The 18,544-nt window shown below is 39.5% G+C and overlaps 1 protein-coding gene across 3 annotated transcripts in view; it reads left to right on the forward strand.

Annotated features, from left to right (window-relative positions):
- The window catches only part of CPNE4 (copine 4), a 513,456-nt gene that overhangs the window by 437,486 nt on the left and 57,426 nt on the right, over positions 1-18,544 (forward strand). For all 3 annotated transcript variants that reach the window (XM_025377527.1, XM_025377525.1, XM_025377526.1), the window contains one exon: positions 15,510-15,608. In XM_025377527.1, coding sequence (XP_025233312.1) covers positions 15,510-15,608 — 99 coding nt within the window. The remainder of the gene's footprint in view (positions 1-15,509; positions 15,609-18,544) is intronic.

Genomic DNA, 18,544 nt, shown 5'->3' on the forward strand with positions numbered 1-18,544 from the left:
ATTATTTAATTATAGATGCCCACTTTAATTTTTCATTTTTTCCACATAAAATTAATGTCTGTTTTTACCACTAGACTGTAAGATTTATATAGGTAGAGATTAGTCCATCTACCTTCCCATCTTTATTGCTGTTTAAATTGCACTTAGGTATCTTTTTTTGTTGTTCTTCTATATACTGCACCTATATCATTTCCCAATACAGTATAGGTACTCAATAAATACTTGATAATGAATGAAAATAAACCATCAAATAGGATTGCTTCCTACTATGAAACAAATCCAACTCATTCAAAGTAGGTCTAGGAAATACAGACAGGTAGATATAGAAGTCATAGAGACAGAGAGTCTAAAAACCAAAAAAAATTGTAAAGGAGAGACCCTTATAATTTCAGAACTTTTTATAGTAGTGCTTCATCAGATGTTAAAAGTAGCATGCATCATACCTCAATAGCCAACTGGTCCATCCTGTATTACTGAGTATCTATGCGTTGACTAGGAATTGTGTTCGTATTTGCAATTCACATAATAAAGTTTACTGAATCCAACCACCCATCTCAGTCCCCAAATAAAATAACTGGTTCTCACATAGATATTACACCTGTAAATTTGGTAGAAGAGAGTGGTACAGGTTGAACCAGTGCAGAATGACTCTGATAATGAAGATAGAGTTCTCATTGAAAGCCTGGGGCATAAATCACTGTCAAAGCCTGTCTCTTTACTCTGCCCACACAACCATAGGAGTTTCAGTCTTCCTAAAGAGTAGTGAGGTGTGAAGTTAAAAAGGTTTGGACAAGCATTTGGGAGCCTCTGAGGCTTATCTGAGCTAACCAAGCCTCCCAAGGCCATAAATCTCCAATGAAAGCTTCCAAGAGTGACATACTTCTTGTGGAATTTCCCCTAGCTTGGCTGCAATCCAGAAGGGCAGAGATGTGTGAACTGACAAGATAAAGCCAACAAATCCATTGCCCTTCCATCCCCTCCTAGCATTTCCTAGTCTGGCTTATGTGAGTGTAGTAACATTTTAGGACTGTATTTGCCTACTTACAGCAATACTGCATTGAATTATCTTAAGGAAACAGGATGGCCCTTGATTGTTGTTTTCTGTCTATGGATGGGTTTTCTGTTGTTGTTGTTGTTGTTGTTGTTGTTGTTGTTGTTGTTGTTGAATTGAAGAAAACAGTGTGAGCCAGGATATAATTGCCACCATAGCCACAAACCACAGACTCCTGGGTATTCCGTGTAGTGTTTCTGAGTATGTCCAGAGACCACATGCATCCAAATTGGCAAGTTGCTTGCTTCAGAGGCAGATTCTTGTAACCCACTCCAGACAAGTTAATCAGAATTTCTGGAGGTAAGGCCTGGAAATCTGAAATTTAACAACTCTTCTTAGGTATACTAAATTCTTAGGCATAAAAACTTTTTATTGTGATTCCTCCAATACAAATTAGAGTTTTAACAGATGAGGACTGAGGCCCAGAAGAATAGAATGATCTGCCCAATGTCTCACAGCTGGTTAACATCAAAGACCACACTGGGACCCAAGTCTGTGCCTTCCCGGGCCTGTCCTTGATTCTCTACAACATCCTCCACATCTCCTAGGGCATTCACCAAAGCATAGCACAAGTCCTGTAGAGAAGTGCTTTGAGATACTTGCACCATCTCTGGGGCATGTAATCTGAGGGAAGAGGAGAGCCTTAACTGGACAGATTACATTCCAATTCTGTGCAGGCTCTCATATAAACAAGAGAGTAGAGAAATTATCTCTGCACCATCTGGTTGTCCCTTCAGGCTCCCAGCATATTTTTCTGCTCTACCTGTCCTTACCTTATGCTTAGGAGAGGGTCTGATATTAGTAATTTGTTCTTCTGTATACATAAGATAAAGAAATGTTATACTTGCATATGTTGTTTATCAGGTACTAGTATTTACTTATCAGCAAATAAACTATCAGGTATATTTACTCTTAGAAGCCTTCCTATCTGCATTGAACACTCCCAGACAACCCTTAGTGCAAGCCTCCGTTTTTGCCACCTCCACTGCATCACTATTACTTATTTGCACGCCCATCACCAGCACTATAACATCAGCATTTTGAGGGATGAAGCTGTCTTTCATTTTTATATTCTCATTGCCAGCTCAATTCCTAGTCTATTGTAGTTGATTTAAAAAAAAATGTGTGTGTGTACATGTGTGTTTGTGCATATAATACATCCTTGCAACAACCTGGCAAATAGACAAAAAGTAATTCCCACAATAGAGGTGAATGAACTGAGTAGCCAAAGGCAAAGTGATATGAGGATGATTACACAGTTGTCCAGTGAAACAGAGGAGATTTGAATTGAATTCTGAATGACCCCGAGAATGCTGCTGTTTCCACCATACCAGAGCACTACCAAGTTCCCTTTTACCATCAAAGTGTTCTCTCTCCTGCAAGTATTGACTTCTTTAACCAATTCTCTGATTTTGGAAAAGGAAGTGTTGCCCCATTAATGAAAACGTAGTGAGACAAATGCAAAATGTAAACTGAGAACAGATTTAGAAGAAAAAGAAAAAGTAGCAAAGTCCACAGCCAGAGAGTCTAGAATCAGATACAGAGCAAGATATAAGGAGCACATAGAGGTAAATGGTGCGACAGGGTCTGTAAAAGAAGTTAATGCTTTGAGAAGCCCCTTCTACTAAATATATGGTCTGAATTTCAGGATTAGAGGAAGCCTCATTAGTCTGGACACATGGTGCTAACAAGGAAGGTGGTATAACCGCAAGATAGCACAGAGCACCCCACGCAGATTTTATGCCCTAGATGCTCCATGTTTCCTCTCGAGGCTGGGGTCAGAGTGGGAGAACAGGCTAGGCAGGGAAAATGAGTGGTGGATGACTGTGCACAAACTCATTTACAAGGCCTGTACCTGGTGGTGTGCCCAATATTAAGAATAAATCTTAAAACAAAGGCTAGTGGAAAGACCTGCATTTTACTTGGTCTTGCTCCATCAAGTAAAGCAGACCTCTGATGCCCCTCCCCCTTTAAAGTTAAACCTTCAATCATTTCCTTGCAAATTTCAAACAGGTCTTTGGACATGTTCATCTACAGGTCACTTGGCTACTTCATGGCATGGATCATGCCATACCCTTCTCCTATGCATCGTCTCCTGTTTATACTACCCTTGAAGCTAATAACAGCTAAGGGCCCTTCTTCACTTTCATTGTATTAGAAGCTCACATGAAGCATTAGCCCATAAACCAGGGAGAGGAGTCACGTTACATGGATCCCAAAAATTCCAGCACCATTCCTCTCTTTGCTGTTGCCTTGGTGCATGGATACCTTAGTGTGTGAATATCAATGCCATCTATGGCTGCTGGACATCCCAGATGCTGATACTTGTACCATCCTTTCACCCTCAGCCCCCAAGAAGCAACCCAACTGCATAGAGATATAGATCAACCCTCAGGATGCCGTAAACTGGATTCCTGGGGCTCTTGTTTCATCAAAATCACTTCCTCTGTTCTCTTGACACATGTCATTATATTCCTTGCTGTTTTGGGAAAAAACACTCTTTAAAGGTGTCTTTTTATTTATAGCCACCTCCCTAGAACTGAGACATGAGTCCATGGGGACAGAGCCTGGGGACAAACCTGAGTGATTGTCACCAGACTTTGCTCAGCTTTGCCCCATCCCTCCAGCATCCAGTCCTTTTTTCCTGGACCCATCTTGTCAGAATACTTTCACTTCACCTTAGATTGAGTCCATCAGAAGATACTCAGGCTCTTGTACAGACAGATTTCCACTAGTACTGCCCACCAGTCTAGCCAAGGTGAATTCCAGGGATGAGCATGACTGAGGCCCCATTCCAGATCACCACTTCTGGAATTATATCTATGTAATTTTGATTTGAGAAACTCTCTCCTTCCTTTAGGTCCTAGGTATGGCCATCTTATAGGGTCTGCCCTCTCCTAGGAAGAGTTCTATTTCATTCCATTTGGCATTCAGCACTGCCAAATTCAGAAGTCCAAATCACAGCGTTCATGTTGTAAATGAAAGAGTTTCTTTTAACTCCCATCCTAGCAGCTAGGTTGATGTCAGAAGGTTGTTGTCAAGTCTACAGTGAGAAAAAAAAACAATAAAATTAAGGGACAATAATCAAGGGAACTTGACCCCTCTTCCCATGTATACAACTGGCCAAAATCTGCCCCTAATCAAGTCACAACCTCTAAACAAGCTGATATATATATTTGGTATTATTCTCATAGATGTTTACAGTCCTGTACAAACCATTAAACTAATTTTGTGTCAAATGTTGTCCCTGAAGTTTTAAAGAAATACATCATTCCAAATACTAAATTAAGGATCAAATTCTCATAACCCCCTAATAATTGGTGGACCTAATCGTGATTATATGTATTTGCCTAAAAGCTCCATAAAATGACAGAGTATTGCTTGACTTCCTAAAGCTACAGTTAGAAGACTGTTCTAGACTGAGTGATATGAGAACACAGTTTGCTTTTTACATTTCTGACCCAATTAGCCTTTCATTTTGATGGTCTGAATTTAAAATTCATTTTGTAAATAAACCCAGTGGGGCTCCTCCTCAATTGACCACTTTGGGTAATTGTTTTTTTTTGGGGGGGGGGGGTAATTTTAAAGAGTATCTATTATCAAAGAGAAATTTTAAAACATATATATTTATACCATGTGGTCAGACATCCTTGAATTAGTTGGTTAAAAAAAAAAGAAAAAGGAAAAAGTGCCATTGGAAAGGTACGTAGCAGAAGTAAACTATGAAGATATGTGGTATAGTGAAAAGGGCCCAGGATGTGAAGAAATAAAGCCAGATTCACAGCCTAATTCAATTCTTACTAGCTCTGTGTTTTGGAATAAATCACCTTCAGTTGCTTTATTGCATTTCAGGATCATCACCTATAAAAAATGGACTCTCCCGTCTCATGGACCTCTGGTGAGGATCACCATGAGACAATAAACATGTGACTTTTCATTGTCAAAGAGACATAATGATACCTAACAAAATAAAACAAAGGGAGTATTATTTATCAGGTATTGATATTTAACAATTTTATTGCTTTAATATAATTAACCCGGGCTTTGGAACAAAGATTGAAAAAAAGATAAAGATGCAATGCCACGTAACCGGAGGATTTTGGACAGGACCTCAGAGAGCATTCATTCCAATTCTCATTCCCAGACACATATTTTATAGAGTAGAAAACTGAGGCATGGAGGAGATGAGAAGCTTGCCCAAGGTCTCACAGCATTATCCTCAGAGCTTGGAATAGAACTCAGGTCTCCTGCTCTCTAGCTCCCAGCAACCTCTACAATCCCTAAAGCTGTTTCTAGAATCCCATCTCTTCGATCCTGTGCCTACAACCCATGTTGACAACCATTAAAGCATATTATTCAGTTTGATTGCCTTCTTTAAATAATAATTAACCAGTTTATTACAATACCTTTCCTTCCCTTTGCAGTGCAGAGACAGGGCCAAACACTCAGAGAATTGTCATAGACTCAACTCAGGGAGAAAAGCCTTTTTTGTTTACTCATCAAATATTTATCTGAGTTCTTACTTGTGCCCCAAAACTATGCTAACCTTGATAAAAATCTCAGTGATCAGAAGTCCTTCAAGTGATGGATATACTCACAAGCCAATGATTACCACGTAATTAGCAATATGTTAAAGCAAATATAAATGGATTACATAGAAGCTTAGAGTATGGTATGACTAAGGAGCCAGGAGAAATTTGACAGATATTTCTGCTTTACCTGAAAAAAATTGACAAGTTATAACATTAAAAAAATAAAAATTTTAAAGCCAAGAGAAAAAGAACATATTTCCTTTATGAGAACTGTGCACTGATGAGCAGCAGTTATGTTATTTGATGATCACAGTTTGGACAGCTGGTTTCTGCCCACCAGGAACTGAATCAGATTCAGATCCTTTGAACTCTGATGTCAAAGTCAGTCACATTTTCAACACCCTGGATATTCTTTTTGTTAGTATTATTATACTTTAAATTCTGGGTTACATGTGCAGAACATGCAGTTTTGTTACATGGGTATACACATGCCATGGTGGTTTGCTGCACCCATCAACCCGTCACCTACATTAGGTATTCCTCCTAATGTTATCCCTCTCCTAGCACCCCCCCACTCCCCGACAGGCCCTGGTGTGTGATGTTACCCTCCCTGTGTCCATGTGTTCTCATTGTTCAACTCCTACTTATGAGTGAGAACATGCAGTGTTTGGTTTTCTGATCTTGGATATTCTATAGCAGCAGTAGTTGGTTAACCCCTCTGTTTCTTAGTTCCTTCATCTATTCAGTAGGGATGATAATAATAATGTCTCACTGAGAGGATTACTCTGAAGATTAAATGAATCAGAGCATGACAAATGGTTACAACAACACCTGGGACAAAGTGAGTGTTCAATAAATGTTGGCATTTTAGTATGAGAGGACCAATTGTGTGTCACTGAAAACTCATTTCAGAATGTTACTACATGAAAACCAGGGAAGAGGTAAAGAAGGTTGTATCAGTCAGAGTTCCTCCCAAGAAACAGAACCATGAGGATGTACATATATTAAGATATTTATGACAAGGAATTGGCTAATGTAATTGTGGGGGCTGGCTAGGCAAGTCCAAAGTCTGTATATGAGGCCATCAGGAAGGGCAGACTGGAAATTCTAGGGCAGGAGCTGAAGATCCTGTCCACAGGTAGAATTTATCCTTCAGAAAAGCCTCAATGCTCCTTTTAAGGCTTTTCAATTAATTGTATCAGGCCCATCCAGATTATTGAAAAAAATTTGCTTTACTTAATTTTTAATAGCTATTTTGAAATATAATTGGTATATAAAGAATTGTACATACTTAATGTGCGTAATTTGACGACTTTTGACATATGCAAACACCTGTGATACTATCACAAGCTAATTGACATATCCAACACCTCCAAAAGTTTCCTTGTATCAATTTACTTATTTGTTTGTTTGTTAGAACACTTAACGTGAGATCTACTCACTTAACAAATTGTGAAGTGTGCAATACTATACTGTTCACTATAAGCACTATGTTGTATATTACCTCTCTAGAACTTATTCATCTAACATGACTAAAACTTTGTACTTATTGAATGACAACTCCCCAATTCCCCACCTTCCAGCCCTTGGCAACCACTATTCTCTGCTTCTATCAGTTTGACTATTGTATGTGCTTCACATAAGTGGAATCATGTAGTATTTGTCCTTCTGTGACTGGTTTAGTTCATTTAACATAGTGTTCTCCACGCTCACCCCTGATATGGTTTGGATATTCGTCCTTTCCAAATCTCATGTTGAAATGTGATTCCCAATGTTGGAGATGGGGCTTGGTGGGGGGTGTTTGGGTCATAGGGGTGGAGTCTTCCTGAATAGCTTTGTGCCCTTCTTGCTGTAATGAGTGAGTTCTTGCTTTGAGTTCACACAGGAGCTGGTTGTTAAAGAGCCTGGCTCCTCCCTCACTCTCTCATTCTCCTGCTCTCACCACGTTACTTGCTGGCTCCCCTTCACCTTGCCCCATGACTGCAAGCTTCCTGAGACCCTCACCAGAAGCAGATGGCAGTACCGTGCTTTCTGTATAGCTTGCAGAACCATGAGCCAATTTTTCTTTGAAAATTACGCAGCCTCAAGTATTCCTTTATAATGGTGTAAGAACAGACTAACACAGTCCCTGTTGTCAGAAATGGCAGGATTTCCTTCTTTTTTAAGGCTGAATAATATTCCATTGTATGTATATGTGCCACATTTTCTTTATCCATTCACTCATCAGTGAATATTTAGGTTATTACCATATCTTCACTATTATGAACAATGCTGTAATGAACCTGAGAGTGCAGACATCCTGTTCAAGATGCTGATTTCACTTCTTTTGTCTATCTACCCCGATGTGGGATTGCTGAATCTATGGTAATTCTATTTTAAATTTTTTGAAGAACCTCCATATTGTTTTCCATAGCTGTTGCACCATTTTATATTCCCAAAAACAATGTACCAAGGTTCCAATTTCTCCACATCCTCACGAATACTTGTTATCTTTTGTGTGTGTGCATTTTAAAAAATATTAGCCACCCTAGCAGGTGTAAGGTGATATCTCATTGGAGTTTGATTTGCATTTTCCTGATAATTAATGATGCCAAGCACCTTTATATACACCTGTTGGCCGTTTGTATGTCTTCTGTTAGAAATGCCTATCCAAGCTTTATGTCAATTTTTAAATTGAGTTATTTGTTTGTTTTGCTATTGAGTTGTAGGAGTTTCTTATTTTATTTAGAAAATTAACTCTTTATGAGCTACATGGTTTGGAAATATTTTATGCCATTCCGTAGTCTGCCCACTAATTCTGTTGATTATTTCCTTTGCTGTGCAGAAGCCTTTTAGTTTGATGTAGTCCTACCTGTCTATTTTTGCTTTTATTACTTGTGCTTTTATCATTATATCCAAGAAATAATTGCCAAGACCAACGTCAAGACTTTATCCTTATGCATTCTTCTAGGAACTTTATGGTTTCATGTTTTATGTTTCAGTCTTTAATCCATTTTGAGCTGATTTTTGTGTATGATATAAGGTATAGGTCTAATTTCATTTTTTATGTGAATATCCAGTTTTCCAAACACAATTTGTTGAAGAGCTATCATTTCCCCATTGTGTATTATTGACTCCCTTCTCAAAGTTCAGTTGAATATATATGCATAGTTTTGATTTTGGCCTCTCTATTCTGTTCTATTGGTCTATTTGCCTATCTTTATGCCAATAAACACTATTTTAATTATTGTAGCTTTGTAATGTATTTTAAAATCAGGAAATGTGATGTCACCAGATTTGTTCTTCTTTCTCAAGATCATTTTGGCTATTCTGGGTTGAAAAAATATTAATACATTTTCATGATAAAATCACTCAACAAACTAGGTATAGAAGAAATGTACCTTAATATAATAAAGACCATCTATGACAAGCTCACAGCTAACATCATACTCAATAGTAAAAAAATTAAAAGCTTTTCCGCTAAGATCAGGAAGAAGACAAGTATACCCACTCTCATCATCTCCATTTAACATAGTCCTGGAAGACCAGGCCAGCATGGTGGCTCATGCCTGTAATCCCAGCACTTTAGGAGGCGGAGGCGGGCAGATCACGAAGTCGAGAGATGGAGACCATTCTGGCCAACATGGTGAAACTCATCTCTACTAAAAAAAAAAAAAACAAGAATTAGCTGGGCATGGTGGTGTGTGCCTGTACTGTAGTCCCAGCTACTCGGGAGGTGGAGGCAGGAGAATCACTTGACCCCTGGAGGCAGAGGTTGCAGTGAGCTGAGATCATTCCACTGCACTCCAGCCTGGCGAGACAGCAGGACTCCATCAAAAAAAAAAAAAACATAGTCCTGAAAATTCTAGCCAGAGCAATTAGGATAGATGAAATAAAAGGCAAACAAATCAGAAAGAAGAAGTAAAGTTATCTCTATTTACAAGTGATATTATCCTATATATACTAAACCCTAAAGTCTTCATGAAAATAAACTGTTAAATCTAATAAAGGAATTCAGGATAAAATAAAGTTGCAGGATACAAAATCAACATACAAGAATTAGTAACCTTTCTATATATTTAAAATGAACTATCTGAAAAGGGAATTAAGAAAACACTTCCTTTTACAATAGCATTAAGAACAATAAAATACTTAGGGATAAACAACCAAAGAGTTGAAGGACTTCCACACTGAAAACTACACAATATTGATGAAAGAAATCAAAGAATACACAAATAAATGGAAAGACCTTTCATGTTTATGAATTGAAAGACTTAATGTTCAAATGTCCATACTACAAAAGTAATCTATAGATTTGAAGTTATCTCCAATAAAAATCTCAAAGGCATTTTTTACAGAGATGGAAAAAGCAACCCTAAAATTCATATGGAACCACAAAACCTTCTTTACTTTAAAGTAAACTGATTATAAACTGTGTAACCACATATATAAAATAGATTATTATTTGATTGAATAACTGGGAACTGTTAGCCAGTTAGCCTTGTTGACACATGAAGCTGACCATCACAAAAGCTAGTGTACAATAAGTTGGCATAGCACATTTCTTTTAATGGGTTCAAGGCAATCATAAAACAAGAGTAGAAGGGAGTAACCCAATACCTCAGACCCACTTATCCATGCATTCTACCGACAGAGCTGAGGACCCCAGGGACAATGCACAGACTACTTGCCTTTGCATCCTTTTGTGTGGAAACAGTGAGCAGGTTCTTTCTCTGTATTGTTTGGTGTGCCCACTAAACCTTAGAGGATTCTAGTAGTTTACAGTTTCAAAGAATGGGGATTTTACACAGAGCAGACTCATGAGACCTTGATTCTAAGTTCCTGCTTCTATTAAGAGGTAGCATGGCATAACAACAACAACATATACATGTGTGTGTATGCGTGTGTGTGTGTGTGTGTGTGTGTATCAGCTATGACATTAGACACCTGGGTTCAGATCCACCTTTGTCACTTACCAGGTGTCTAGTCAAGTCACATTCCCTCTCCCAGCCTGTAAATGGCATCTGTGAATGGCAGTTAACCTGTAAATGGTAATAATATTGTCATGTCATGGTTATTGTGAAGAATTAAAGACCATAAACACAAATGGCCTGGGTTTGTAAAAGATGCTCAGTTAAGACAAGCTATGATGCTTAACTTCCTATAGTTGAAGGATTACCTAGTGTTAGTTGTGTAGTTTCAGGAAAGTTCCTTCATCTTTCTGTGCCTCAGTCTCCTCATCTGTAAAATAAGCATACAATAAGTTGTTCTGTGGATTAAGTGAGTTAATATGTATGAAGTGTTCTGAACAATGTCTGGCACAAAGTACACACTATATACTTTATAACTACTATAATTTGTGTTTGTGTGGTAGTGACGAAATCAAGGAGGTATGAAAACCGGATTTTAGTCCAACCTGTACTGGGTGAACTGGCAGAAGTCACTTATCTGTCATCAATTTTCTTTTCTGTAAAAGGAGGGGGTTAATTAGACCATCTGTCAGGCTTATGCATTTTAAAAGATTTTATACCTAAACTGCTCTGTGAGATGTAAGAACCTGAGAAGGTTTTCTGGCTTGTAGGTAGTTTTGAGGTGCTGTGCTCTCACAGATGTGTCAAGGCCTTCTTATTGATTCACACCAAGGACTCTGCCTCTGTCTCAGTTTTTCTGCAGGGTGGTTCATCTGTTGACTTTTCACCAAGATGCGTTCCTCTGTCAGCTGTATCAGAGCTGTCATGAGCCTGCTTCATGCCAGGGAGAGAAGGAAAGACAGTGTTTTTATTTGTCTGCTTCACTGTGTCTTTCTTCCTTTGGGATCCCGTCTCAGGAAGGTCAAAATAAAATTCTGCAACTGCCCGGATGAGGAATGCTAGCTGATTGAAGAAACAGGCTCCTGTAAGCAGCACTGCCTGCTGCCGAGAGGCCCCCGACGGAGTTCTGTCAAGCCTGACTCATCCTCCAGCTCAGGGAGGCCTGGTGGTCACTACCTTTCTCCCCAGCCAGAGAGTACATTGCAAACATCTTAAAGGCTTGAGGTTGGCAGTTTAAGGGGGAATGGTAATTCACCGAAGCATGATGCGAAATCTAATGGAGAGCAAAGAAGGGGTGAATGGGATGTGTGCCCTGTCCCCTAAAGAAGGGAACTCCTCCTCTTTCCCATTTGAGGGGAGTGTTAAAAAGGTTGCTCCCACTTCTTTTCTTCTATTGGCTTCTGCCTCCTTTGCCTTTTTATTTGCTCCTTCCAAAGGTAAAAGAGTAAGTGTCTGATGTCAAATGCAGGCATTTAGTGGGCTGTACTTACTATCAGGCAATGTTATGAGCCTCAAATACAAGGTCCCAGGAACCACTCTTCTTCCTCTTTCTATATCTAAACCCAGCAAGCTTTCTTCTACTCCTTTCTCCAGGTAAGGAGTGTGTGAGTGCCAGGGTCAATAAGGAGGGGCTGGCACACAGAGAGAAAAGCACCTGATTGTAACAGCAGATCAATTCAGTGTTCTACAATGTGATGATCACAGTGCACATCCTGAGCAATTTTCCAAATGACTGAATCATTTATTTGTTCCACTGTTCATTGAAAAATGAGGTAGAACTTCATCCTAACTTGAATTAAAGGGGTCCCATCACTCCTATCAAAGCTACATTGCATTGCATAGCATTTCAAGCAGAATGAGCTAAGCCTTTCATTGACTTCATTTTGCATCCTATGCAACTAGAACTAATCTTAGCATCTCTGAATTAGAAGAAAGTTCAAAAACATCCCACCAAATGTTTGTAACTGTCTGCTTGACTTTCTCTACTGTGTTTTTTGCATGTGGTCCTGCAGTTTCTGCTTGAACATTTCCAGCAATAAAACACTTTTTAACAAACAGGTTCTTTTGTTTGGTACAGGTTTATTGGAAAATGCTTCCTTTGTTACTTCTTTGTAACCTCTTAAAATTCTGTTTTTCTTACTTTTGGAATCAGAAAAAAATAAATTATAATACCTATTCCTACGACAGTACTTTAAGTACTTGGATGGTTCTTAGACTAAGTTATGCTGCAGTAATCTCAGTGGCTGAAAGGTTTATTTCTTACCTACATATAGGTCATCTGAGAGTTCTATGCTACCCTCACTTAGGGACTCAGGTTGGCAGAATAGCCATGGTATTTCTGTTGAGCTCCACCACTCCACAGTATTTCTGTAAAGTTCCACCCCTAGATTTACCTTTCAAGCTGTCTCTCCACAGTCCTGCTCCCCATTCAGTTCTCAGTCATTGCAGTGGGCCATCTCACACTGCACTCTGGTCTGCTTTGTCCCCACAATATGGACACAGCCCCTCTCCTTTATTCTCCAAGTCACCATCAGCATAATGATGTTATGGGTAGCAGGTTTGGTAGAGTGTTGGGGTTAATGGAAGAAGGGCAAGTTGGGAGAGGGGGAACGGAGGGGAGACGTATATAAATAATCTCACCTTGAAAATTAGACATCACAGTTTCAAAAATTCCTTACCTGTCTCTCCCCTCCTCCCACCCCAAACTTGGGTCCATCTTCAGCCCTCTGAGGAAACCCACCCTAATTTCTTCTCAGTTCTCATGTCTTGGTCCCACCTCTGTGTCTCCAGTTGTTATCAAAGAGAAAATTCAACTTGACCATTACTTTTTTCAGCAGAGAAATTTAGCTCCTTTTGTCTTAATCTCTTCCATTCTTATTTATTCTAATGCATTCTCCTTCCTAACCAAAGGGCTTCTTAATATATCGTAGGCAAAATAATTATCTGCCAAATCCTCCCTATTTAAAGAGATAGCAGAAGCTGAGAAATTGGTTTTTCTTGATGTCTTAAAAAGGTCATTGCAAATGTTTTTCTTTCCTACCAACCCCATTTTAGAGAAACTTTCAAAGACTGTAAGTGTGAGGGTTAATATTAGGGGTCAACCTGATTGGATTGAAGGATGCCTAGGTGACTAGAAAAGTCTTGTTTCTGGGTATGTCTGTGAGGGTATTGCCAGAGGAAACTGCCATTTGAGTCAGTGGACTGAGAGAGGAAGATCACCCTCAATATGGGTGGGCACTATCCAATCGGCTACTAGCATGGCTAGAACAAAGCAGGTGGAAGAAGGTGGTATAACCTTGCTTGCCTGCCGAGTCTTCTGATTTCCTTCTTTTTCCCATGCCACATGCTTCCTTCCACTCTTCCTGCCCTTGGACATCAGAATCCAGGTTCTTTGGCCTTTGGACTCTGGGACTTGCGTCAGTGGCTTCCTGGGGGCTCTCAGACCTTCAGCCACAGACTGAAGGCTGCACCGTCAGTGTCCCTGGTTTTGAGACTTTCAAATTTGAACTGAATCACTACCAGCTTCTCTCTTCCCACCTTGCAGACAGCCTAACATGACAGGACTTTGCCTTGTAATTGTGTGAGCCAATTCTCCCCAATAAACATCCTTTCATATATACACACATCGTATTAGTTCTGTCCCTCTGGAGAACACTGACTAATACAGTAAGCATGGATCATAAAGGGTGAATTTGGTACTGAGGGAGTCAGAACATGAAAGACCTTGGAAGACCTGCTAGCCTATATACATTTTGATTTTAAGCAGGGAATTAACATAATTAGTGGGTTCTAAGGGTCATGGGAGTACAAGTGAGACAAGGAGACAAGCTGGGAGACTGTTGCAGTAATGCAGATGAGAAGGAGCAGTAGGAATAGAGAGAAGTGCTGGAGTCAAGCCATAGTTAGGAGACAGAATGGAGAGGACTTGGTGTGGGAGAGTGAGTGGAGAGAGGAATATCAGGAATGATGCCCAGTTTTCTGTTTGCAGCAACTGGATGAGTGTTGATGCAATTCACTGTGACAGAAAATAAATGAGTAGGAATAAATTTAGGGGGAAACGATGTTTCATTCTAGACAGATCATATTGTAGATCTGTGAGGCATCCTGCAGGATCTGGGAACAGATTACCAAGTCAGATTTTTCAGGCAAGACTGGCCAGTGGGATCTGCACCCTGAAGAAGAGCTAAGCTGCCTCTCAGAGCCCCAATATTCCAAGGAAAACCTCTGAGCAAAAGGTCCCTTTGCTGCCTTGTTCTTATTTGAGGTCTGATATTCTTTCCTGCAAATCTTTGGCTTCAGATGTAGAAATGATATCTAAAGTGCTTAAGACTCCAGTCCAGCCTCCACCCTTGGAATACATGGAGACTTTCCTCTTCATTTAGATATGTGACCAAGCAGAGGGATTGCTGCTGATTCAGGCTAGTCACTCTAAAAAGTATGACTCGGGAGCTGAGGATTTAGCCCTTTTGTTAGAAGTGAATGGTTGCATCTTGTGTGTGATGGGTGCAAAATATTTACCAGTGTGGTAAATATCTGGTGTTGTCTGTGCACTATTTTCCAACCATTTTTCACGTAGGTACGTTTAAAGATTTTTTGTCTTCCTAATAATTTGTGTTGTCATTGCTATTTTGCCTTCCGAAAAAAAAAATAGAAAAAGAAAAATGTGATGAATATGGCCCCACTCAAATCATGAAGCAGGAGCTGCCATGTGGAAGCTATATACATGGACTCACGCATCTAATGCCAATGTAAACCAGGGAGGCTATCTGCTATGCATAAAAGAGTACTGGAATTGGAAGCAGGGCACCTGCCTTCAAGTCCCAGGTTTTCATTCACGAGAAGGTCCCTTTGGCAAGTCGCTTATCTCCTTTGGGTCTTACTGGCCTTATCTAAAAAATGGGCAAATCATTGTAGTCACTGCTGCATCACAGGGCCATTTGCAGATTGTGGCAAAAAGTCCAAGTAAAAGGCTAGAGAAACCAGAATTACATCCCACATGCTTCAATCTTAGACTCCCAGGCTTTGGTTCCAGACCAAACATCTTTCATCTACTCCTTCTCATAAAGTTCACATTGCCTTCAGCTGCTGTGGCTACATTCTTAATTTTTTAAGAAAAATAATTGTTTTCTCTTACAGTGCATAGTGTGGGACTGGGACTCCAATGGCAAGCATGACTTCATTGGAGAATTCACCTCGACATTCAAGGAGATGAGAGGAGCAATGGAAGGGAAACAGGTACATGGTCAACCACTTTTGGTTTTGCCTCAAGTCTCTATGATGCATCCTTAGAACCCAGCTACAAATGAAACAGTGAGAAGCAAAACATCAATGTATGATTAAGTGTGATAAGAAGGGAACATGGTAGGATGTGAGTACCTAGATTCTAGAACTAGCCCAATCCAAAGCAGTTGTGTGTCCTTGGACAAGACACTGACCCCAAACGTTAGTTTCTCCATTAGTAAAATGGAAAAGTTACGTGAGAGTACTTCTAACTTCCTTTAGATGTGTAGCCTTGAAAACATGACTTAATCTCTCCATGCCTCATTTTGCTCTCCTATAAATATAAGAGTGATAATTGTACCTACCTCATAGAATTTTGTGAAGATTAAATGAGACAATCCAAGGTGCTAGCAGAGCACCCAGCACACAGCTAGCATTTCCAAAATATCTGCTATTAACAGTAGTATTCTTTCTAGGTCTATATTTCCGTGATTTGGTGACATCAATAATAATTTCATGCTTTGGAGAAATTATTTGAATCTTCCAAATTTTCATATGGGTACCAGGTTTTCTTCTAGTTCCATCATTTTACTCTTACACACTTGATGCCAAGACCTGTACACAAACACTACAACATACCACTAAGACACATTGCCCCACACAGAAACCTAAACTTCCCTCAGATACACACACTTTCATATCATATAATATCTAGATGGATAGATAAATAGATAGATGGATAGGCATCTGGGCCCAAACCATGCAACTTCTCCTGTTACCTGTTTATTGTTCACTTGCCCAATTTCCAGCTGAAATAATTCTTTGCCCGGGGGCTTTCTCTATCTGCTGGAGCCTGTTTTATCCATGCCCAAAGCAAGCTAGAAGTGTGGAAGAAGATGTAACAGGAGGTAGCCCTCAACAAATAACTAATGGAAGTTGGGGTATAAATACCCCAGCTCCCTTGCCCTTCAGTTGGCAAAACTCTGAGGTATATGCTCCATACAGTTTCCCAGAGTTCCCCAGCAGGCCCTAGTTGTCCACAGTGGTAACTGACTTGATAATGCACCATTTCTGGGATGCCTCCTCTATCTAAGTTCCCACTCCTCTATTCATGCTTCCTGGTACCACCTCCCAGATGGCCTGCTTGCACTTATATTCTTGCCTCAAAGTTTGCTTCTTGGGGAACTCAACCCAAGATACCTGCTATTCTTACTCTGGAGTTCACTGTCCTCGTGGAGCAGAAAGGAGTGAAAGTAGAGGGCCCAGTGCTTTTGAGAAAGTCTTTTTCTTTAGAGATAATACTCTATGCCTGTTCCGATCAGAAGTGCTAATTAGAGATGCCCCAACTCATTTTTCAACTCTCTCATATGTAAGGTCAGGATACAGGCAAACTGCATGGAAATGAACTAACTTTTTTTAAATTCAGAAACTTAATCTGAATCAGACTATTTGTTGAATACATACCTTTGGTCTGGAAACTCAATGGAAACAGTGACAGCTTTCCCCTTAGCTCCTGCAAAACCTGCTGTAAATGCTTTATTAGGTACTCAGCATTACAAGAAACTTGTCAAACACACAGAGACCATCACCCACAAGCCAGGATGCAGAGTTTCAGAGGCACAGTTAAAACCAACACTAAATTATAAGGAAAGTCATTCCCAAGATAACAAGGAATATAGCTAGAGAATATTGCTCTGCTGAATATGCAGAACTAGTCCTACTTAGCTACTAAATCAATGACAGCATTCATACCACCTGCTAGAGTTCTAAAGAGTTTTATAAAGTTTTGCCTTATCTACTTCTATGAATAGAAATAGTCCAAGCAGTAAATAGGGGAAATATTTCATCTCATTAATTAAATATTAAAAGTAAGAATGTAACACATATCATAAATGAAATATACCAAAACATAATGCTTTCAAACAGATCTTTTAAGTTCCATTAAGGAAATGGACCATATGCTAATGTGCTTTTCTGTGTCACTGAGATACCAGAAAAACTTTAGTTTAACTACCCAGCCACCGTTTTGGTGTATTTATACAGTGGGAAATATTCTCTTATTTACTGATTCTACAATATTTATCAAGTAGCACCTAGCAAATTCCAAGCACTCTGCCAGGCTCTAAATGTGCCATGACTAACAATGCTGACATGGTCCCTGCCCTCCTGAAGCTTACAGAGTGGTGAGAGTCAGGATGGAATAGAAACACACATTAAAAAACTTAAAATACAACTACAATTTGTGACAAATGCTATTACAAAACGGGACCAGTTTCATTATAAAAGTGTGCATATAGAAAAGATAATCTGACATTTAAGTTGAGGCCCCTTAAGGATTAAAAAGCCAACATGTAATGAGTGAGAGAAAAGCATTTGAAGTGAAAGGAATAGTAGTGCAAAATAGAGAGGCAGGGATGAGCTTGGTGTGATTGAGGACCTGGAAAGACACCAGTGTATCTGAAGCAGAGAGTGAAAGAGCCATTCATAGGATGTAGTCAGAGATAGAGGCAGAGGCCAGGAAAAGCAGATTCTTCTAAATGTGATAAGAGCATGAGCAAGCTGTGCTTTCCTATACGGTAGCCACTAGCTACATGTGGCTATTTAAATTTAAATTAATTAAAATAAAATTAAACAACAAATTAAGTTCCTCAGTCATGCTAGCCACATTTCAAATGCTCAATAGTCTCATGTGGCTGGTGGCTTCCATATTGGATAGTGCAGATTCAGAATATTCCAATTATTGAGAAAACTCTACTGGACAGTGCTGCAAAGCGTTCTAGCTAGAGAATTACATGATTGGTTTTAATTTTTTAAAATATTACTTTTGCTACTGTGTAGATAATTAAAGAGAGACAAGGGAGATCTGTTAGGAGGCTACTACTATAGATAAGAGGTGATAATGACTTGGGTTAAGGAACTAGTCATAGAGATAAGTTGGAGAGACTTAAGAC

The sequence above is a fragment of the Theropithecus gelada genome, chromosome 2 (genome assembly GCF_003255815.1).
Source record: "Theropithecus gelada isolate Dixy chromosome 2, Tgel_1.0, whole genome shotgun sequence".
NCBI classification, from domain to species: domain Eukaryota; kingdom Metazoa; phylum Chordata; class Mammalia; order Primates; family Cercopithecidae; genus Theropithecus; species Theropithecus gelada.